Raw genomic sequence first — 22,917 nt, 5'->3', positions numbered from 1 at the left:
TTTCCTGAACACTACACACTTCCCATACATACTTATGCCCCTCAAAAAAGCAAGAGTAGGTTTTCCTGCCCAGATGCATAACTTGGCATTGACTACACCAAGAAGAGCAAGAGTCTGTCTGGATGGGCTGGATTCCTGAACTACAGCTTAGAAGGGAAGGGCGTAGAATATCACCATAAACAGGCTCACAAGGAATAGTCATCTCAGGCGAACACATGCTAATACATTTCACAGAATGAGGGCTAACAGTCTAGAATCCAAAATGTGAAGTTTGGAACATCTCTTGCCAAACCTTACTATGAGGGCCTGCACCAGTGAGACGAGAATTGCAAAGACAGCAGCAGAGCAACAGCGAACAGCACAAAGGGTATCATTCACCAAGAGACCGTCCCTCGTTCCAGAGCCAACCAAGCCATCGGGCGACAACAGAACTTCACGTGGACAAAGAACATAAGGGCTAAAACCAGAAGAGGGAGAGCTAATCACAAAAGCCATTTATCCCATTTTTGATGTTTAAACGCGTCGGCCAACCCACTAGGTCAGATGTCTTCTTCTTGAGAAAGGCAGCATCTCTGAACCTGGGACCAAGGACACTTGAACATAATGCATGAACAGAAGGCCCCAACGGAGACGCGTAACTGAAAGAATCACTGGACTGCTGAAGAATTTCTCGAAACTTCTAAGGAAAGAAGGATCTGGGTCTGTGGCTGTAGGGCTGTATAACTGGCTTCCACCTGGCTCCTCTCAAGGAGGTCTTTGTTGGCATACCCAGGCACACCTGTGCCAGGCTGGGCCTCAAAGCCGAATCAGTGAGGGCTGCAGACAACCGTCAAAGCAGCAGCGGATCTCCCCAGAGATCGGGGCCCAGAGGGCAAGACGTTCAGACAGGAGTCACTGAGACACACTCTGCTGTTCCACAATCACCACGGCCAGCGTGAGCGACCCCGACCAGACCCCCAGTGCTTCCTCTCCCGCCTAGTGTTCCCGAGCAGCAGCGCGGCAGGAGGGAAGCCGGGAAAGGACGTGGTCATGAGGTACAAAAGGAGGAACTGACATCTTTGGGTTTGTAAAACATAAATTCCAATCTAGGAAGTGGGAAAATGAAAAGGGAAAGAATTCATTCTGAATCAATGGACAGAGAAATATGGCTTACTAACCCCACATTCTGCATACAATTTCATATAAGAGAGGGAAAAACCCACCCCAACTCATCACAATGCAGTCCAAATGTTTCCAACCAAAGATTCATGAAAATATTTCAGGTGAAATCACTTAAAAAGAAAGAAAGAAAGAAACCAGAAAGCTTTCGATCATTGCTTTCTCAACAAAATTGGTAGATCTACTCTCAAACACACTTAAGAGTATTCCACACAACATGTTCAGAATTCAGATTTATTGATTTCCACCATATTGACGTTTAAAAATGGTATGAAGCTGACTGCAAGAAAGGGAACTGGTGATTTTAAGTTAAAATTAAGCTAATGGTGAAAGTACATCACCTCTGGCTTCAGTCACCACATCACCTTAGATTGGATATAGATTTTTTTTTGAACAAAGTTCCAGAACTCTGAAATCCAGGGATGCTGCAGGCCTCTCCCAGCAATGTCCTTCACTTTGGGTCAGTCTCCTGGGCCAGAGGTGAAAGTGCTTTCAAAAATACTGCCATTTCCCCAACACAGTGTCTTTGATTGCATCCACATATTGAGTTGGAACCCAGTACACCCAGTAGTAAGAGGCTTCCGTGGGGCCCAACTGAAACGCCTGGAAGGGAAAAAGGAAAACCAAGCGGTACTTCAGAGGTCGGGAGACAGAGCGGGCAGCACAACAAACACGGGGAGGGCTGAGAAGTGAATTAATAAAAAAGGGAAGGGGAAAAAAAACTGTGCACATGGGGAGCATTCTCCTGTCAAAAATAAATGGATAAATAAAACATAAAAAGGTGGGAGAGTTAGGCATAGCCGATCCTAAAGCGGTGGTTCCCAAACTCGCACGTGCAGCAGAGCCAGCTGGGGGCTTGTTAGAACAGACTGGTGGGCTCCAGCCCTTAAAGTTCCTAGTTCCAGAGAGGTGGGGCAGGGCCTGAGGATCTGCATTTCTAACAAGTTCCCAGGTGATGTAATACTGCTGATCCAGAGACCAGTTTGAGAACCACTGCCCTAGGAAAACTGTCACACATGCAGGAGGAAACAGACATGAGTGTTCAAAGCAGCATTGTCAGAAATGATAAAAACCTGGAAACAACCTACATATCCATCAGTGAGGGAACGCAAAATTAAAAGTGACCTACTCGTAGGAATACTGGATTTACTTTTAAAAGGTATGAACTGGATCTAGAGTTAATACAGATAGATCGTAATGTCGAACCAAAAAAAAGCAAGTTGCAGAACGATACATACCATGATACCATTTATGAAAACTGAAAAAACACAAAACAATACTGTATCTTGGTCATGGATATACGTGAAAATAAATGCACAGAGAGATGGGAAGGATCCACATGATAAATCATGATAATGGCAATGGGGGGAGGGGAAGACAATGGGGACATATTCACTGTTGGTATATTTTCTTTTATTTAAAGCAAGATTGAAAACAAGTTACAAAATATTTACAATAGTCATTTCTTGGTGATGGATATATGGGTTTGTTATAGTACTCTCGGTCCTTTTCTGTGCTTTTTAACATTTCTCTAAGGTGACATTCCCTCCTTTTCTAAGGTGACCTGTGAATCTAGCTAGTGAAGTGGCATCTGCAAAGAGGGAAATAAACACTTTCATTAAGACAAAGGCCAAGGTGCTACTTAATGGCATTTAGAAAAGAAAGGGGGCGATTAGAACCCACCTCTGCCAGCAATGACTCCAGAGAGAAATCAGCATTTAAACTAAATACAAAGGCATTAGCTGTCCACACCACCACCTTAAAAGATGTCCAAAGTGGTCCACTCTACTTGTTTGAAATCCTTCTTCCCAGGCTGTCTGAAAACTGGGACTGCAAACCCTACCGGGTCAAACTGGTGAGACAGATGTTTCGAAAGGGAGTGAAGGGGCCCAGCTGAAAATATTAAAATCCAACTTTTAAAACAGAAAAAAATCACTGAGCAGGCAAAACAAATCACCTGCAATTCTTTAAAGATTACAGAGACTAGTGGCAGAAGGGCCGCCCGAGGGCCTGAAAGGAGCCTGTGTCGTCGTCGCCACTGCCCAGAGGACACCCATGAGCTGTGCACCCAGGGCTGCACAGCCAGCCACGGCCTGACGCCGCCCCTGAGCTGACAGACCCCGACAGGGCAGCAGAGGGGACACGACTGGCTGACTTCCTAGGGCCAGGGGACCTGTCATCTTCCCAGAGAGAACTGCCACGCCTCGAGACCCCCTTTTCCCGGATCTCCCAACACCCCCTCTGCCGTGAACTTTGTAGGCCAGCCTGCAGGTCAGACCGCCAGCTCCTGCTCCTCCCTGGGCTGGGCCACCAATCACGTGGCTACATCACTGTCACCTCCTCAGGCCGAGCAAGGGAGGCAGCCCGGCCTGTACCCTATCACTGCTCAGGTCAGGTCCCTGGCACAGCAACTTCGGAGCAAGGTGGCTGAACTTCATTTTTAAAGCAGTCCCTTCAACAGTGCTGGGAAGACAGAAGGTGTCTGCCTAAGCTGCCCAGGGAGTCTCGTCACGGAACTCTTGCTCTGTTCTGCAGACCCGGAGAATGCCTCCAGTCGTGCTGTCTGGGAAAGAGCAGCCGCTCTCTTTAGAGCGGAGCTCCATGCTTAACCAGCTCACAGACTCCACCCTCCCCACAGGGTCCTCGGCCACTCGATGGCTGCCCCCTGGGATAAGCAACATCACTTCAGAAAGGGGCAGCCTGGTGGGAGGTTTCGTTTCATACGCAAGACAAAACTTAAAATGAAGACCCACAAGCCATTAACCTCCTCTTTATATTTATTTTCCTGGTCTAAAAACAAAACATTACAGATACGAGAGATGCAACAGAGATAAAGTGTATCCCCTTTAAAGTGCTGGGGGCGGGATGCGTTTTGCAAAATAAACAGAACGAGGAATAGGTCACGGATTAAGTTCTAAGTGTGGGACGACACCGTGAGGGTCTTAAACCGGTGCGTCCCCTCAACACTGAGTGCTCTCCGCAGTGAAAAGCCCACGCCCGTCGGGGCGGCAGGAGTCTAGCGAGGGCCAGGCCACGCCGGCTACTTACCATCATGTGGTAGTCTTCGTGTCCTTCGATAGGTTCACTGACCACATTTTTAATGGAACCCATGGGCAATTTCTCAGTCCGCTCTAAGTTAAGAGGGATTACAGTGATTATTAAAGGCCCCCCTGCTCTACTCCTGTGACTCAGTAGTCCCTCCTCAGGGCTGGTGGCCGGGGGAATCTTTCCCCACCCTCTAGGGACGACGGGAGAGATCTTCTGGTCAATGCACCTCCAGCCCTGCTTGGGAGTTGGGAACTTCTTAGGAGCAAATGGGGAACCAGACTTGACAGAGGTATATTAAAGGGTTCTGAGAGCAGAGGTATAGCTTGCCTGGTGTTACTCTGTAATGTCTGATGATTCGTAAACACCCAAGAAATTCCTCTGCACCCTTATTGCCAAGCCCAGACCTGGCTGAGGTCTTTGGCACCTGGGACAGTCAAGGGGACCAAAAAGAGGCAACTGCATGCCCCTGTGACTCATACAGGAAGGGGGAGGCTTGGGGCTTTAAGACCAGCTTCTATCCCTTGATCCTGCTCACTCACCCTCCCCCCACCATTCCCTCCCTTGGTCCCCCACCCCTCCAAATACACACACTTGAGGAAGTTCTCTGAGAGCATTCATAACCTCTTATGATTAACACTCTAAATGCCACTTATCACATGGGGTCAGAAGACATTTTGCAGCAAGTTTAAGGATGGCAGGTAAGAAAGAGGAGGCAGCGAGGGATGCCTGGAGTGAGATGAGACTGGAGGTGAGCCGGGTGCAGCAGGACAGGGCTGGTGGCAGGAGAGGAGGGGGCACCTGCACGACAAAGCCACTGCCCAGAAGCAGCAGACACCTCAGGGACAGGGAGGAGTTCTCAGCACATGGAGAAACCAAGCTGGAAAACTCATTACAGCTTTGCAGAAAGCAAAATCTGGGAAATGGGTAAGTTGACAAAACAAACCAGGAACTTAGAGCCCTGACTTGTAGTCTAGTTGGTGACTTGAGACATGTTATTTCCATCCTGTGGGCCTTGGTCTCCGAAAAATGGGGGTGAGGAGATGGTACCTGAAGATGTTCATTCAGATTTTGACTTTCAGTGGCTCTAAAACAGTGACCCACAGGTAGGACCTGACCAGCACTTATCTTTAAGATGGAAACTTTTAAAAACACCAGCCACTTTGAATTGTCCAGAGATTTCACGCAAAAATATGGACTTCTGGCTTCTCTTGAAAACACAGAAGATTCAACAATCCTGGGCCCACATTCCTGAGTGACAGCAATCAGCTAGATTAGAGACCCGGGTTCCCTACAAGCGGGGCACATGCTCCCCCGAGGCGGCTCCATGTGGTCACAGGTCCCAGTTCCTGCCTGAAGCTCATTCCTCTCCCTCCACTGGGCCTGAGGCTGTCAGTACTGCCTTCTACACACGCTACCGCAGGAGCCCTTGAGTGCCACTCGGTAAAGCATCCCATCGAGAAAGAGGCCAACTAGCAGCTGGGATGGTCACGTCAGCAGAAAGATGAAGCCAGTGGCTGGCAGCCAACTCCCAGAACAAGCTGTCCTCCTCGGACAGTGCTGAGGACACTCAGGTGACAGGACTCCTGGGCTCCCAAGTGAGAAGAAAGCCTGAGGTACACTGACACAGCAGTCTCGGTGGGAATGGAAAGCCTGGCCTTGGTCAACCCTTGAAGACATGAATTTTCACGGCCAGGCTCTTTAACAAGGCTAGTGAGTAATGCGGCTCTCAACAGCTCTGAAGCCCTGATACATCAAGATTCTTCTAGAGCTCTCCCTTTGTGCCAAAGCAGAAAGGCAGCTGCTCCTACAAGCTGAAATAAAACCTCTAACTCACGTGTGGGAGGTTCTCTTTAGCCCCTGCAGTTACGATGTTGTTTCCTATACAACTTCATAACCTGGAAACACTCCCTGAGGCACCAACGAACACTTACACACTTAGTCCTTGTCCAGCTCCCCTGCCTGCACCCACCCTCTGGGCCAGCATCCTTAGCCCCTGCCTCCCATTAGGCTGCCCGAGTGAAAGTGCAAGCCTAGGAAGAGGCAGGCTCTCAGCAAGTCAACGTAATGGTGGAGAACTAAGCAAAATCACCTGCAAGGTCATGAATAAGTGATGACCTGACAGAGGCAGGGCAGCTCACAATTTTAAAAAACTGATGATGTGACAAGCTCTGCAGAAGAGAATGACCTGCTAAAGGGTTCAAAGGCCCCTGGGAATACTGGGAAAGCCCTTAAATACTATGCACAACTTGCTTTGCCCATGCAGTTAGAGTCGAAAGTGAAATGAAGACTACAGCAAGGAATCATAAACTTGTTAGAAAACTCAAGCATTCTGGCCATTTCAGTCTTTGTTCATTTTAAGAATCAGGATAGGGTTGAAAACAAGAAACATTTTCGTATTTCACGTGATTAAAATCTCACTCCCCATCACCCCTACTCCAATTATTTTCCATAAAACTTTGGTCCCGTTTTAAGCAGAATCATACTAAATGGCCTGTCCCTGAAACCAAGTAACCTCAGACGATGAGATCCCCTATACTTCTCTTTACCATTTACCTCGAACACTGAATACCTACAGTGCTGGCCAGAAACAGGTGAGTTAGGCATGTTCGGTTCCCTCCAGGAATCTAACAGGGGGACAGACAAGTCAGAGAATAATGAGTGCTCTGAGGATATAACGGGGCTCTCTATGAACAGAAGGGGCAGCAATTCATTTGGAGGGTGGGGGAGATATCACGGAAGGCTTCATTAGGAGAGCACATTTAGGTAGGACCTCGGAAGACTTTGTTAACAACAGGAATGGGAAACAGGCATTCTGGGTAAGGGCACAGCACGAGCAAAGACATGAGCTGTGCAAAGCACGGTGGGAAGCTCAGAGAGTGATGCAGTTGAAGTACGTAGGGCACAACAATGCAAGTGGGGCAGGAAGAGAGGTCAGAAACTTAAACTGGGTCCCATCGTTGAGAATACAGGACACTATGTTTAGGCATTTGAACTTGGCCTTAAAGAGCGCAAGGTTTTTGAGCACAGGAACCGGTGAGGAAAAACCAGTACAGAAGATGGGCAGGACAAAAGAGATCCCGGATGGGGCAGGGATATAGGTTAATTTGCTTTAACAGACCAAGTTTTGAGACGCTAGGAGTTAACTGGTGCAACAGAGTGGCAAAGAAAGGGACACAGATAATTCTGGAATGTAACTGACAAGACTTTGAACCATCTGGGGGAAGGGAGAGGGAGGACAGTCAGAGACACTTCCCAGCAAAAAGCAAGCCTGATTCACGGGCACAGGCAGCGTAGGTGGGGAGAAGCAGAGGGCAACCAGGCAGGGAAGGAGGGGCAGGTCCCTAGTACAGGGGCAAACTCTTATCTACAGGGGCCAGGCAGGTGATATAAATTAATAAAGCTGGCTACAATAAAAGATAAATGAAACAGTGAGGACTACAGCATGGACCACCTGAAACCACTGCTCAGCTCCGGCTGATCGTTGCCATGTGAAAATGCAGGTCCAGAATGGCTAGATCTTTTGCTTCTTTTCAAGAGAAGCACCAAAAAAAAAAAAAAAAAAAATCAGATCCAGTGAAACCTCCTGATTTTCACAGATTGTGTGTAAACTCATAAAACCCTTGTCTGTGGACTAGACCTGGCCCTCAAGCCACACGTTTGGAACTTTGGAACCTCTGGTTTTGGCTGCAACTGAAGAGCCAATGTTTTATGGATTGGCCCTGAGATCAGACTAAAAAGAATGAGGGAAGAGGGTCCAAATAGAAGGCGAGCATCAAAAAGCAAAATTGAAAGCCAGGAGCACACAAAGCACAGTGGAGACAGATTTCAGAATGAGGAGCGGAATTGCACCCAAGGCCACGCCCTGCAGAGTACGAGAGGCAGTGAGCCAGAAAGAGGTGAGAGCAGTCCGTACCTTTAGTGCCGATCCACAGCTGGTCTTGTTCTAGCTTAAAGGTAAGTCTCACTTTTCCCCCGGACTTATTGTACATGCCAGATAAGGGTACAGATGGCAGGCGCTCCTGGAGACACAAGAGCATGGTAAGAGAGGGAGGAACCAGAAACAAGGCGAGACAGGAAAAGAAGACGGGACAAGAGTCGAGGACCTGATTGCAGGAACCTCAGGAAGTCAGAAGGTGAGCCTGGTTCCTTTTCAGATTGCTCACAAAGGAGTTTGGCTTACCTGGGCACCCTTAACAGATGGCATCACATCTTCAGGTTTTCCTTTATCCAACACTTTCCTGTGTTGCTATAAGTCAGAAGAGATAATTAAATGAAACAGCTGACTGATAATTAAATGAAAGTCTATTATTACCTCTTTGAAAAAGAAATGAAGAAAACCTTAATGTTTTGGTTCAAAAGCTTTTTGTGACTACAGATATGGTTCCTTTGACACTACAGAGCAGTGCTGTCCAGCAGAAATTTCTGTGATGGAAATATTCTATATCTATGCTTTCCAAAACAGTAGCCATGAGTCACTTGTGGCTATTAAGCACTTGAAATGTGGCTAGCATGAGTAAGGAACTGAATTATTAATATTACTGAGTTTTAATCAGCCACATGTGGCTACCACATTAGACATCAAAGCTCTAGAGCAATCAGGATTTCCAGATTGCTAATTCAAATAAACTCTTCCTTCTCCCCCTCCCCCGAAATCACCACTGAAATTAAACATCAAGATAAGACAGCCACAAAGGGCGCTTGCTCTCCTGGCATGTACAAAACAGGACAGCCGTTTCTGTCAACTTAAACTCCCCAAGAAACCTATAAGGATGCTGATAATCAGCTTAGCTGCCTAGAAGGGGCACTCCTTCAAAAAATGGAGACTCAGTCCATTGCAGAAATCTTCTCCATAACCCCACCCTCAACCCCAGCTAAACAGAAAGCTCAGGAGCCACATTTCCAAGGAGAAATGCTGATTACTCTATAGCCTGACATTAAGAAGTCTCTAACCCCACTCCCACCTCAGGAGTTTGAAGCAGCTCATTAAGGGTTCTAATTAGGCTCATGGCCCCCTAAAACTGTTTTCGTCTGGCCCAAATGCCTGAGTCTTGTTTCCTCTCCATCTGTGGCTTTACAGGTACAGTCGCTGTCTGGTCAAGCTATAACTGTAGGGTAACAAGTGGGTAGAGGATAAACATTTAATTAAATTTAAGGACTAGGTGGCTAAGAGCCAGCTTAAACCCACACCGGCATGGTGGAAACCCTCTGACAGGAATAAACTCAACACTGCCAGACTACTAGCAAAAGGTCACTCTACATATCAGCCCTAGATTCTTGAGCAAGCTGATGAAAAGCCTGATGAAAAATGGTTCCCTCTCAGCAGGCCACGTTATGCCTCATAACAGGCATCAATGGAACAAAGCTGCGGGGATTAGAAGCCTAACTGGATCATACCTCACAAGTACCTTTTGAAGAATTTTCCCTTCACTGTGGAGAACACTTCTAAAGCCTGTTAAGCTACCATTAGTAACTCAAACCCTGTATTTAAGAGGCATGTTATGCTGCAAGGGTGTAACCAGTGGGAAGGCTCATTCATGTCTGACATGATCCTATTTGACAATTTCATACACTGTGGCAGAGGAAGATATGAAAATGGAAATGCAGTCATTTAGTTACAAGATATTATCATCCCATATTTAGAGGCAAAAGTATCCAAATAAACACATTTTAGATGTTAATATAGGTTTACAACCCCTTATCTGAAACCCTATGGACAAATGTTTTGTACTTTATAAAGTCTAAAACTTTTAAGGATTTTATAAACGTAATACAGTTTTTCTTTTTTTGTAATACAGTTTCGAAACACACTACATAATATTCTTTGTGGAGTCTAGGATAGCACCTTGTTACCAAATGTGTTAATATTTCTAGGGCAAAACATGACTATTCACACTAATTCTGATCAGTTTTTGCTGCCAAATTTATAAAAGCACTTGGGTTTTCAGACTCTTTGGGGGTTCTGGAAGCACATATATGGGATTATGGACCTGTAACACAAAACTGTGTTCCTCTCACACTGTTGGCCATGTGCCTTGGTGCCTAAGGTCACTGAAACTGATGTTGGTCAAGGTTGGTTTACTCTCCTCAGGATACAGGTTGAGTTGAGAATATCTATTTTCCTGGAACACATTAAGAATGGCCAGGAGACTCCATAACTACAAGTGGGATTTGCTGGGTGATAAGATCACAAGTGATGGTTCTTCCAATCAGTTCCTTCCACAGTGAAACACTCTTACTTTTCCTAATTACAAAAAAGAATCTGAATGGCTACAATGTGCACAAAACAGGCTGGATCTCTTCCATCCAAAATGACCAGCAAAGCATGTAAAAATTCAGGCCCCCATTTCACAGACCAGGAAGAGGGAAAAAAGAAAATCAGCATAGTTATCTTCCTAGTCAGCTTCATTTGGCTTCCTGAAACAGTCAGTTTTAGAGGAACCTCTGAAAAGCCACTGATTTCCATGCCTATCCAGAAAAGGGCTTGTTGACGTGAGGGAAGCCACAAGCCAAAAAACAAATGTAAGCACTCGTATAAAATGGAGGATTAATTTCAACAGTGGCATTTTTCTCTGGCGCTAAATAGGAAAGAAACCCACATCTGCTTCATTTCAATACCTGGTCTAAAGCCTGCCTTTACAAAGGCCTTATCCTAAAGTAGATAGACTTGAGACACACTGACCCGCCAGATGAGACAAAGATGCAAATCTCAGGTAGTTGTCACCTCCACTCAACAGCCAGCCGCACCCAACTGCTGCCATAAATTTCCATCATGGGCCCTGTCCAAAAAGGAGCTTATTCTAGAAAGGATACAACCAGCCTAGGCTTGAGAGGACAAAGCCTCACACTTCCCAGGACCAACAACCACACGACAGACTCACTTTCTGCCTGCAGAGAGGCTCCTTCTTGTTCTCTTCGGCCTTTGCGTCCTGCTGGGCAGCATCTTTGGGTGTGTTTACTGCTAAAACATCATTTATCGTGGAGCCAACCACCATGATCTTGGCTCCACTGGTGACTTTTATTTCTCTCAACGTCTTATCCTCAGGGACAAGTCCCTTATACATGACTTTCTGCATGGCAGGCGGGAGACCTTGGGAAAAGGTAGAGAACAGTGAAAGGAAGAAAAAAAAACATTCTTGCACGACAGACCCAAAAGTGAATACTGCTGTATCACCAATTTTGTGCACTCAGGCAATTCACCACCTCTCTGAGCCTCCAGAACTTTATAAAAGTAATGACAATAGTTCCTTCTGTATGAACTTGTTCTAAAGACTAAGATATAATAAATATGGAGTAGTTAGTGCAGCACCTGGTATTTAATAACTGATCAATAAATATCAGCTATTATTCATTCCAAGTTGTTCCTCAACCATCTTGTGACTCAAATATTAAGTGAGAGTCCACAAACCTCAGGGATATAGAAACCAATAAGGTTTCTGTTTTTATGGAGCTTACAAGATACGCACAGAAAATGTAAAACGAAAATCATTTCAGATGGCAAACTGCTGTAAATAAGAAAAAACTAAGTAATACGAGCAGATGTGTAAGGGACCAGCATGAGAGCCAAAAACAGTGTTTCCTAAACTTCCCTTATTAGAAGTACCTGAGCCATTTGCTAAAAATAATTCCTGGCCACATTCCAGACCCAGTGAATCAAAATCTCCAGGGGGAAGGGCCTAGGAGCTGTAAATTTCACAAGTGCCTTAGATGATTTTATTAGAGATGTTAGAAGCACGAGTTAGAAACTTGGGCCGAAGAGTCAGAAATGGGCTTGAATCCCAGCTCAGTCACTGACTAGTTCTGACTTTGGGTCTCACTTTCCCCACCTGAATAATGGGCACATTACTACTTACTTGGGAGGACTGTTGTGAGCATTGAGAACGCCGATGCAAGGAAAGCGGCCAGTGCGGTGCCTAGCACAGCGTCAACACTAGGCAGATGAAGTGGAAAAGGCTGTCAGAGCCACGGGGATTACCTGTAATCGAGTGAATCTTCTGTTTTAGCTCGGAGCCTGTGCTATCCAGGGGAAACTTCACGTCGTGCTTAGTCTTGTTCCAGATGATCTTCAGGTCCACCAGCTCCCTGCCCGCGCCGCCGCCCGCGTCCTCGCCGTTGCTGACCGAGGCCTGGGCCGTGAGGTCCCCAGGGGGCTGGGCCGGGGCAGGTTGAAGACTGCCTCGCGCGGCGCAGGAGTCCTCGGCCGCCACCCCCACCGCGGCTTCGGCCTCCAAACAGTTGAGGGGCCGCGCGGGCCCCTCGGTCGCCACGGTCTCTGCCTCCGTGTCCATGCCAGGTTCCTCCATGCCTGCAAGGGGGTTAGGGGGTGGGCGCTCGCCGCGGGCTAGGCCTGGGACCGGATTCTGCCCGGGGGCCGCCGAACCGCCGCTCCCAAGCCAGGCTGCCCCCCCCCGCCGCGCCAGGCCGCATCCTCCAGGGGCGCCCGCTTCACCTCGGCCCGACCCGGGCACCCGCCACCCCCTCCACACTCACCATCCGGGGCTCCGGCCGCCGCCATGATGATTGTGTACAACACCCACCGCTCCCGCAGAGGCCGCCGGGAAAAGGCGAGCTGGCTGAGATTGGCCCCGGTAACAGCCCCTAATAGCGCACAGCCTGGCCGGAAACAGGTGGAGGTTTCTATGGAGACCCGCCTCCTCCGCTTCCCCGGCCCGGCCCCTGCCACGCTTTAGCTTTCAAGAACCCAGGGGGGCGGGCCCGGGAAATCGCCCGCTCGCTGGACTCTGCCCCCTAGAGGCCGAGTGGGACCGCAGTCGTGCAAAGGGGCGAGGGCTTGTAGACTGGGAGGCCTGCGCCTTTAAGGGGCGGGGTTGCGCCCTGCTGTGGCGGAAGCGGATTTGCTGGGAGGAGTCCCCGGAAGTGATGCACGGAGAAGCCCACGTGTGCGATTTCAGTTCTCATGGCTGTGCTCCTGAAGAGGTTGTTGCGTCCCCGGAGGCCCCCGGCGGCCTTGGGCCGCCCCCTGGGACGGCGCGAGGCCAGCCTGGGCACTCATGCCGGGGCTGCGGTGCGAGTGCGGTTCGCCCCCAGCCCCACAGGTAACCTTGGCGCTGCAGGCCGAGGCCCACCGTCTCTTGCCCGCCCCCCGAACGTTCCTAGCGAATCCCTTCCGGCGGAGTCAGACTGGGCGGGCAGTGAGGCCTCATTATACAGAGGCAGAAATAGGTTTACGAGCGGAAGTTTTTCGCATTGTCAGGAATTTCGTGTTTATTGTACTGTACCATTTCTTTGGGCCCCTTTTTTGTTTTGTGTATATAGTAAATGTGTGTTGAGTACAAAATGTTCTAGGCGCTGGGATACAGTGGACATGGAGAAAGTCGAACCCCCGCTCCCAGGAAGCCTACACTGTAGTGGCTGCAACAAACACGTATAAAAATAACTAGTTAAAAAAAATAATAACTAGTTTTAAACAGTCACGTGTGTCATGCGGAAAATGAAGCAGGTTAGGGGACTGGGGGTTGGGTAGGATGCTCAAGGATGCCTTGCTGAGGTGACATAAGAGCTGAGAACCAGATAACTAGAAGGAGCGAGGTATGTGAAACCTATAGAAGGAACCTTCTGGGCAGAGGAAATTGGAGGTACAAAGGCCCTGTGATTAGTATTGGAGCCTAGCAAACCAGAGAGTGAGGCAGGGGCGCATTGTATACCTTAGCGGCGATCTTGTCAGGGCCTCCGCACCAGTTCCCCAAATTCTTTTCTCACCAAGGCAACCTGCTTGCTCTCTTCACACCAAGCATGCCTCTCATTCTGAACTCCAGGGTCACAAAGCTACCTTTGTGGCAAGATCTCAGCTACACAGAGTGATGGGTCTTTCTCGGCAGGCAATATAGTGTAGAGCATGCTTCTCAAACCACTCCTGGTGAAAGGACTGGTTTCTGATTTCCAGTCAATTATGGACTAATACTCTTATAAAACCAATATAAAGAAATTAGAAAAAGGAAACTCGTAAAAGCATACAAAATATGAGACTATTTCTTTATTGAGTTCAACAGATGTAAAGTTACTCTGTCAAATTGCTGTCAACTTGGTTGGGAACTGCCAACAGTTTATAGACAAGCTCTGGGTGCCATGTCCTGGAATTGTCTGGGCCCAAATTTCTGGCTTTGCCACTTCCTATCTGTGTGGCTTGAGAAAATTATTTAACCTCTCTGAACCTCTGAGTTTTACCATCTGTCAAACAGGGCTGGTAATAGTACCTGCCTCATGTTTTGAGCTAATGCAGCTGAGGCACTGGGTAAGGACTGGTCCTCATGGAAAGCACTTAATAAGCATAAGCCTCCATTATGATGATTTTAATTCTCCTTTCCTTGCTGATCTGCGGGAAAAGCCCATGTTGCAAAGGCTGTTGACTACTGATAGAAGAATGTAGATCATTATAATAACTAAAATTAATAGGATACTCCGGTCAGCATTTATGCCTCACAGCAACTTTGCAAGGAAGGTTTCTATTTTTTGTTGTTAATCTCTCTAACAAATTAAGAAATTGATGCACACAAAAGTCAAGTAGAGTGCTCAAGGGGTAGCAGAATTTGAATCAAGGTCTATTTGATCTAAAAGGTCTTGCTTTCAGCTATTGGACCCCTGTCCTCCATCTTGGGGACCTCTGGTTTTGTGGTGGCCTGAAGGTCACATGCATAATCATTGTTGAGCTGGAGTCTACCTGACTCCAGAGAAGCATTTCCTATCCCATGCTGCCTCCTGTACTTGGAGATGCAGACATGCTCATTGTGGAGACAGGGCTGTAGCCTGGCCCAAAGAAGGAAGGGTAAGGGGGGAAATGACAGCCCAGGGAGAACTGTTCACTTTAACTTTTCAGTCAGGAATGATGAAAAAGTAAAATATTAAGAGTTTAAACTTGGGTGAAGAGAAATACAGTGGCATCGAATATTACTTTTGGTTAATATCTAAAGCCAGCACTTAAGGTGTCAAGTAGACAAAATTTAAAATGTATGATGTGGATAGTCACGTACAGTGCATAGAGGGTATGGGCAAAATGTAATTTTACAGTGCTTTTAATTAGTAGTGTTTTTTTTTTTTTGCCCAAGGACTTCATTGAATTTGCATAAGTTAGATGCACATGTGATGTGGCTTCACTGAATAACTGTCTGCTTCTCCTTTGGGTGAAACTTGGCCTTAAGGCAAATGTCAGAGTAGAATGATGGGTGCAGTTGGGGAGATTTGGAGCCATTTTACACAATGACATGCTCCAAAACTTCAGTGTTCTTCCACTTTCAGGATGAGGGTAAATGAGTCAACCAGCCCAGTCCTCTTCTGTGGCAACCTGCCTGCCTGGGTGCCTGATGGGGAGATGGGACAGGGTAGCACCATTTCTTAGACTTTGATGTTCCCTGAGACCTTGTGTCACAAGCAGAACTTACTTGCCCCTTGTCTTCCCCGTCTTGTCTGAGCTGTTCTCTTCTTCCGCCAGGCTTTTTGCACCTGGGCGGCCTCCGCACTGCCTTGTACAACTACATCTTTGCCAAGAAGCACCGAGGGAGCTTCATCCTGAGGCTGGAGGACACGGATCAGACCCGCCTTGTGCCTGGTGCAGCGGAGAATATAGAGGACATGCTGGAATGGGCAGGTGAGGCTGGCAGAGAGAGGCCCCTTCTCCAAGGAAGGAGCAGGGAGCAGGAAAAGGAGCCTGGAGGTTTTCTCACATGGCCCCGGGTGGAGAACGCGGAGCCCCTGGAGGAATGAGTACATTTGTGCTGCCTGGGGTGGCAGGTTCCACCTGGAAAGATGCTGAAGTTGCCGGGGTGGGGGTGAAATAACAAGCTCCAAGGCTGTTTTGAGATTCTTGTTTTTATCTCAGAATCTCACTTCCTGCTGGGAGCGGGCAGGAAACAGGCCAGGTGGAAGATGGACTGGGAGTCTCCAGGGGTGGGTGTGGTAAGCCCGAGAAAGCGCCAGCCCTGTTGATGTGGGAATCCTGGCCTATCTTGTCAAATCTTCTGATTTCTGGGAGGAGCCGGAACTCCAGGGTTTTTGGTTTTTTTTGTTTTGTTTTGTTTTGTTTTTTTGCGGTATGCAGGTCTCTCACTGTTGTGGTCTCTCCCGTTGAGGAACACAGGCTCCGGACGCGCTCAGCAGCCATGGGTCACGGGCCCAACCGCTCTGCGGCATGTGGGATCTTCCCAGACCGGGGCACGAACCTGTGTCCCCTGTATCGGCAGGCGGACTCTCAACCACTGCGCCACCGGGGAAGCCCTTGATTTTGTTTTTGATGACTACTTTCCATTGTTAAATCTGAGCTCAGATTCTTTTTTTTTTTTTTTTTTTTTAAACCACATTGTATGAGCCAAACAAAACACGTGCAGCTTCTTAAGTCAGTCTCTTTATGGGAAGTTTAATCCTGAGGCCAGCTAAGCTCAGGGAGGACGAGGAGGAGTGTATGTGTGTTCCTCAGGTCAGTAGCTGCCTTCCTTTGGGAACAGGTATGACTGTTTAAGCTCGCCAAGGGAAAATGCCAAAAACATCAAGTCTGTCTTGAGATGTGTATTCTACTCTCAGGTAAATCATTAACTAAATTCTGGGTTCCTGAAGGGCAAAAAGTGATTTCATTTCTGTCCTCTACTGTAGAAGGTTGTAGCAGAAACTCAGTTGAGATTAGTTGAATAAAAGAATTCATGCACCAACATCACTTTCTGTGGTCCAGGTAGTGGTAGTGTTCAAGCATGGGACCAAGACCCTGCACTCAGTAAGTAGGGGAAGACAGATAAATAACAGGTGAATTCATTCTTACTACAATGTTAAGTGATGATAAGTGATATGGAGAGAAGGGTAGCAAGCGAGGGAACCAGCAGGGAGCAGGTCTTGGAGATCGGGGGTGGGCGGGGGGACTTCCCCAGGGAGGGGACGGTGGAGCAGAGAGTTGCACAAAGTGAGGGGCCAGCCCCGTGGTTACTTAGGGGGAGAATGCTCAAAGCAGTGGGAATAGCAGATGCAAAGGCCCTGCGGAAGCTTAGTGCTGGGTATATTTGAGGAGCATCAAGGAAGCCAGTGTGGCCCAAGCATGGTGAGGTAAGCAGAGGACCTGGAGACGTGAGGACAGGGAGGTTGGCAGGAGCCCATGATTGGCCACGTGGCGTGGAGCACCTGCTACACTGTGCTGGGCACGAGGGTACCGTGATGAGCAAGACTGCCTGATGCGTCCTGCCCCGTGGAGCCCCCAGCTCAGCACACCGGTGTGAGCCTTCTGGTGAGGCATAGGGCAGGGATCCACACCCCAGGTGGCTGAGTTCTGGAACTTCTTGCTTTGGGCATCCGTATGTAATTTACATAGGATGAAATTTACCGTTTCAAGGTGGTCTTTAGTATATTCACTGAGTTGTATATCCACCACCACTCTCTCTAATTCCAGAACATTTCCATCACCCCAAAATGAAACCCTGAACCAGGCACTCCCTATTCTTCCTTCCCTCCTGCCCCTGGCAATCACTAACCTACTTTCTGTCTCTGTGGTTTGCCTATTTGGGACATTTCATTTTATGTCTGACTTATACTTAGCATATGGTTCGTGTATGTTGTAGCATGAATCGGTTCTTCTTTCCCGTTTATGACCAAACAATATTCATTGTATGGAAATACCACTTTTTACTTATCCATTCGTCAGTGATTGGGCATTTGGATTGTTTCTAGTTTGGGGTTATGATGAGTAAAACTGCCATGAACGTTTACGTACTATTTTTTATGTGAATCTGTTTTCAGTTTTCCTAGTGGAGTCTCTCTTAAACCCTGGAGCATTCCAAATGCTGGACATGTTAAGGGTAGATCAGGAAGGAACCCCACATGCACCTAACCCAACCCCCCTTCTCTGACAAATGAAGAAATACCAATACCAACAGTACCAACGATGGTCACAGCCAGGACCTACTGAGCACTGAGGCGTGCCAGGCAAGGCGCCAAACGCTTCCCGTAGGCTGTCCCGTTCCAGCCTCGTGATGGCCCTCAGGAGAAAGTAAATGTTTGTTTCCTTCTTTTGTAAAGGAGGAAATGGAGGCTCTGACAGGTGCCTTGCCTGGCCTCCGCGCTGGCCAGTGCGCTTGAACCCAGGCCGTCAGTCTCCAGAGTTCGTTTGCGACGTCGGGGGTGCAGGGTTAGCCCTGTCCCCATCTTCCTAGTCCGTTTGAAAGCCATTTCAGGGCAGAAACGCCGTCATCCAGCTCTTCTGTGTCCACCCTGCCTCTCCTGGAAGCATTTATAAGTTAAGTCTATCCTTTGTGACCTGAGGAAACTAGACCTGGGGTTGGCGGTTTCACTTATAATAGGTCACATTTAATCTAACAGCGTATGTTGCAGCTGTTCCATGTGGAGCCATTGCACTAAGCACCGTGTAAGCACTGGTGCGTTTACGTCTCGGTCACTCTGCACAGTAGACTCTCAGCTCCACTTTTCAGAGAAGGAAACCGAGGCTTAGAAAGGCTAAGGAATGCAAGAGGCAGTCCACCAAGTGGTTAAGAGTGCGGACTCGGGGCCAGCTAGCCTGGCTTTGGTCCTTGGCCAGGTGACGTAACACAGCCCCTCTATGCCCCCGTGTCCTCCTTACTGAATGGGGGTAATAACGGCCCCTACTGGGTGGGGTGGTTTTGAGCTTTAACAGCGATGATAAAACATAAAAGCAGCCTGGAAGGTGCATGGCACTGGCCCTCATGACAGCCAGTCAGGGGCAGGGCCAGGAGCCCAGCCGGGCTGAATGGGCTGTCCCTGAACCACGCTTCTACTCCCAGGTCCCCTGTTCCAGGCCTGGGCTGGCTTCTCCCTGCCCGAGGCAAGGATGGAGGGAGAGGACGTGCCTGTAAGTGCATGGACCGTGGAACCAGTGCACCTCCATCCGACTTGACTTCTTATCCACCAGCCGCATGACCTTGAGCGTTAACCTCTCTGAGCTTTAACTCTTCATCTGGAAAAGGGAAATCATAAGAGTAACAGCCTCATGGATTGTCAGGAGGGTTAGAAGCTTTGCTATATGTGTAAAGCGCTTATAACAGTGCCTGGGAGCCAGTGTCTTGTGCGTCACAGTTATTACCGTTTGGTGATTATTCTCTGCCTGTGTTGTAGGCATCCCCCCTGACGAGAGCCCCCGCCGAGGAGGTCCTGCAGGGCCCTACCTGCAGTCTCAGCGACTTGCGCTCTACACCCAGGCCACCGAAGCTCTGCTGAAGAGCGGTGCTGCGTACCCGTGTTTCTGCTCACCCCAGCGGCTGGAGCTCCTGAAGAGGGAGGCCCTAAGGAACCACCAGACACCCCGGTGAGAGCCCCAGCCTGTCACAGATACCTCCCCAGGGGTGGACGTGTTCATTAGCTCTTGCTGTGTAACAGATTATCCCCAGCTGTCTTATCTCAGGGTTTCTGTGGGTCAGGTTTGGGCACAGCTTAGCTGGCTCCTTGGGCTCAGGGTTGCTCTCAAAGCTGCATCAAGGTCTTGGCCAGGCTTGCAGTTACCTCAAGGCTGGACTCTCAAAGGATCTGCCTCCATCCCTCTCCGAGGCTGTTGCCTGGAGGCATCTGTTCCTGGCCATGTGGGCCTCTCCACAGGGCAGCTCACAGCTTGGCAGCTGGCTTTCCTCAGGGCGAGCCAGGGAGAAGGCAGGGGAGAGCAAGGAAGGTGGAAGCTGCAGCTTTTGCATAACCTAATCGGGAAAGTGACATCTCACGGCTGTGTCGTGCTCTATCAGAAGGAAGTCACTAGGTCCAGCCCATGCTCAGGGTGGGGAGGACACGGGAAAAACACCACGAGGCGGGGATCACTGGGGCCGTGTCAGCTCTGCCTGCCGCATTGGGCCTCAGGCATGTAAAGTCATTTAAATTATTTCTTATTTTGAATCAGTAAAATTTGTCTCACGTCCAGAAAGATGTATGTGCAAAGATCTCTCCCAACCTTAGCTCTCGCTCCCCGATTCCCTCTCCAGAGACAGTTGGTGTTAGAACTTTCTTATCTCTCCTCCAGAGACACGCAGCGCATACACTGAGGAACGCATATCGGTTCTCTTCTTCCCCGCTCAAGTGGTAGCCCACAAGATACGTGTCATGCCGTTTACAGATCCCACTTACTGTCTTGAGGATCGGTCTGTATGAGTCCATAAATTTTCCTCTGCTTGCATAGTGTTCCATCACAGGGCTGTATCATCACTCACTTGATCAGTTCCTTTCTAATGAACATTTATGTTATCTCTAATCTTTTGTTACTAAAAAAAGAGAGTGGTGATGAATAATGTTGATGTACATCATTTGGCACATGTGCAATGTGTTTGTTGGATTACCTCCCTAGATTTGGAATTGCAGGTCAATTTATAGCTTTGATAGGTACTGTCTAGTGGCCCTCTACTAGCTTGTACTCCCATCAGCATCATAACATTCAAGATCTAGTTTCAGTGAACTATTTGGACAAGGGCTTGGATGTTCGTACAAGGTCACGCCATCCACTGCACCGTTGCTTTTTTAATCATAAACGGGGTACTTGCCCATTGACAGAAGACTATTTTTTGAAATTACGATCATGCCCTATCCTGGATCCATACAGCCATTTGTTTATTTATTTATTTTATACATTTATTTATTTATTTTTGGCTGCATTGGGTCTTCTTTGCTGCGTGTGGGCTTTCTCTAGTTGTGGCGAGCAGGGGCTACTCTTCAAAGTGGTGCGCGGGCTTCTCATTGCAGTGGCTTCTCTTGTTGCGGAGCATGGGCTCTAGGCACATGGGCTCCAGTAGTTGTGCCTTGCAGGTTCTAGAGTGCAGGCTCAGTAGTTGTGGCGCACAGGCTTAGTCGCTCTGCAGCATGTGGGATCTTCCCAGACCGGGGCTCGAACCCGTGTCCCCTGCATTGGCAGGCAGATTCTTAACCACTGCGCCACCAGGGAAGTCCCATACAGCCATTTATGATTGGACATTTAGCTCATTGTCAAGGATGGTACTTACAAGTGTTACATTTGTGTATCATTTAGGATGCTTTGGGAAGCAAGTAACAAATACTCTGTTTAAAAGGGACAAACCAGAGCTTCTCATACTTTAACGTGCAGAAGAATCACCTGAGGGTCTAGTTAACGGGCAGCTTCTGATCTAGCAGGTCCAGGGTGGGTCCAGCAGGTCCTGAGATGCTGCATTTCTGACAAGCTCCCAGGTGAGGCTGACGCTGGAGGTCCACAGACCACACTTTGAGTAACCAAAGCATAAACCACATAGACATTCATCTTCTCTTTCTGCAGAAGTCTGCAGGTGGGTGACTCCAGGATGAAGCCGGCAGCTTTGAGAAGGCGGGACTCTACTTTCGCCTGTTGCTGCCTCCCTTGCCGCCCCCTCCCCCATCAGTTACAAGTGGCTGCAGCACCTTGTGGCTCGCCCTCCTCTCACTTAGAGAGAAAATCTTTCTCAGAACCTTCATCCTCTGCTACCCCACAAGCATACTGTTTTTTGAATCTCAGTGATGGGTCAGTGCTTTAGGGGAATGAGATTGCATGCTTGGCAAAACCAGTCATGATTCACCCCCTTGGGTGACATTTGACGTTTCCTCATTAGCAAGGAAGAACGGAAACAGGCTTGTGACTGCTGTGCTGTGTTATCTCACTTAGTTCTCCCACGCAATAACCTTATTCCGAATCCAGACTGGGAAGACAGCCGTAAGCGGTAAATGACTTGCCCAAGGTCATACAGTTACCAGAGGCAAAGGTAGGGCTCACGCCCGTCACCAGTACCCTTAGTTACTGTGCTGCTCTGCTTCCCAACAGGTATGACAATCGGTGCCGGAGCCTGAGCGAGGCGCAGGTGGCCCAGAAGCTGGCCAAGGACCCCAAGCCTGCCATCCGCTTCCACCTGGAGGGGGAGGCTCCAGCCTTCCAGGACTTGGTGTACGGCTGGAATCGGCATGAGGTGGCCAGTGTGGAGGGGGACCCAGTCATCCTGAAGAGCGATGGCTTCCCCACCTACCACCTGGCCTGCGTGGTGGACGACCACCACATGGGCATCAGCCACGTGCTGCGGGGCTCCGAGTGGCTGGTCTCCACCTCCAAGCATCTGCTCCTCTACCAGGCCCTGGGCTGGCAGCCCCCGCGCTTTGCCCACCTGCCCCTGCTCCTCAACAGGGATGGCAGCAAGCTGTCCAAGAGGCAAGGGGACATCTTCCTGGAGCATTTTGCTGCTGCCGGCTTCCTGCCAGATGCCTTGCTCGATATCATCACCAGCTGCGGCTCAGGGTTTGCAGGTACCCACTCCCCAAGAGGTCCTGGTGGGACCACAGCAGTGAAGACCTGGGGTCTTGGGTCAGGCCACCTGGCCTTCAGTCTCAGCTGTGCCGCCCACTGGCTGTGTGATTTATACAAGTTTCTTCTCTTCTCTTCTCTCAAGTGTTTGTTGAGCCAGACACTGTGTTATGTGCCTGGGGCTACAATGGTGAACAAGGTAGATGTAATCCCTGCCCTCAGGGATCTTATGATCAGTGAGCCTCCGTTGCCTCATCTGTAGAATGGGCTAAGTGTCTACCTCACAGGGTTAAGTTAGGGTTCACTGAGCTCCTGACTGTGAGGCACCAGCACAGTATCTGCCACACAATAGCACAAAAGTTACAGATCCTGTGATTATTGTAATTACATTATTAATAGTAGTACAAGTAGGTACTCTGACAGTATTACTAGTATTACTATGACCCTAGTTTATTTCAAGCTGACCAAAGACTCAGGGCCCACGTCTTGACGATGCACAA

The 22,917-nt window shown here is 48.7% G+C and overlaps 2 protein-coding genes across 11 annotated transcripts in view; one reads left to right on the top strand and one right to left on the bottom strand.

Annotated features, from left to right (window-relative positions):
* Nucleotides 1-1,378: 1,378 nt before the first annotated feature.
* On the bottom strand, nt 1,379-13,303 carry UBFD1 (ubiquitin family domain containing 1). 3 transcript variants are annotated; one of them, XR_010836536.1, is made up of 8 exons: nt 12,694-12,800; nt 12,179-12,508; nt 11,085-11,293; nt 8,387-8,452; nt 8,120-8,225; nt 6,780-6,830; nt 4,207-4,289; nt 1,379-1,761 (listed from the first exon to the last, which is right to left on the bottom strand). XR_010836536.1 is itself a non-coding variant. In XM_059037040.2 (7 exons), the coding sequence occupies exons 1-7, from the start codon at nt 12,716-12,718 to the stop codon at nt 1,651-1,653; spliced, it is 930 nt and encodes a 309-aa protein (XP_058893023.1). In that variant the 5' UTR covers nt 12,719-13,303; the 3' UTR covers nt 1,379-1,650. The 3 variants fall into 3 exon arrangements, 2 of the variants coding, with proteins under 2 accessions (XP_058893023.1, XP_058893025.1); XM_059037040.2 differs by lacking the exon at nt 6,780-6,830 and having other exon boundaries at nt 12,694-13,303; XM_059037042.2 differs by lacking the exons at nt 4,207-4,289; nt 6,780-6,830 and having other exon boundaries at nt 12,694-12,813.
* The window catches only part of EARS2 (glutamyl-tRNA synthetase 2, mitochondrial), a 22,974-nt gene continuing 13,153 nt past the window's right edge, over nt 13,097-22,917 (top strand). For 5 of the 8 annotated variants that reach the window (XM_067013135.1, XM_067013134.1, XM_059037008.2 and 2 more), the window contains exons 1-4: nt 13,097-13,259; nt 15,650-15,805; nt 19,282-19,471; nt 21,947-22,419. In XM_067013135.1, the coding sequence (XP_066869236.1) occupies nt 13,121-13,259; nt 15,650-15,805; nt 19,282-19,471; nt 21,947-22,419 (958 nt within the window). In that variant the 5' untranslated portion in view covers nt 13,097-13,120. Of the gene's footprint in view, nt 13,260-15,649; nt 15,806-17,111; nt 18,428-18,950; nt 19,173-19,281; nt 19,472-20,330; nt 21,650-21,946; nt 22,420-22,917 lie in introns of those variants that run through there. The other 3 variants (XM_067013137.1, XM_067013138.1, XM_067013139.1) reach the window with 3 other exon arrangements.

This window comes from Kogia breviceps, chromosome 14, assembly GCF_026419965.1.
Source record: "Kogia breviceps isolate mKogBre1 chromosome 14, mKogBre1 haplotype 1, whole genome shotgun sequence".
NCBI lineage: Eukaryota > Metazoa > Chordata > Mammalia > Artiodactyla > Physeteridae > Kogia > Kogia breviceps.
The sequence above is the reverse complement of the archived record's forward strand: the minus strand, read 5'-3'. Positions and strand labels throughout refer to the sequence as shown.

Excerpts from the sequence above, each read along its gene's own strand:
- UBFD1 (XM_059037040.2), bottom strand. The coding sequence starts at position 12,718 with ATGGCGGCGGCCGGAGCCCCGGATG. Across the intron at positions 12,509-12,693 it reads GGCGGCCGGAGCCCCGGATG|GCATGGAGGAACCTGGCATG; the intron begins GTGAGTGTGGAG and ends ACCCCCTTGCAG. Across the intron at positions 8,453-11,084 it reads AGCCTCTCTGCAGGCAGAAA|CAACACAGGAAAGTGTTGGA; the intron begins GTGAGTCTGTCG and ends TCTGACTTATAG.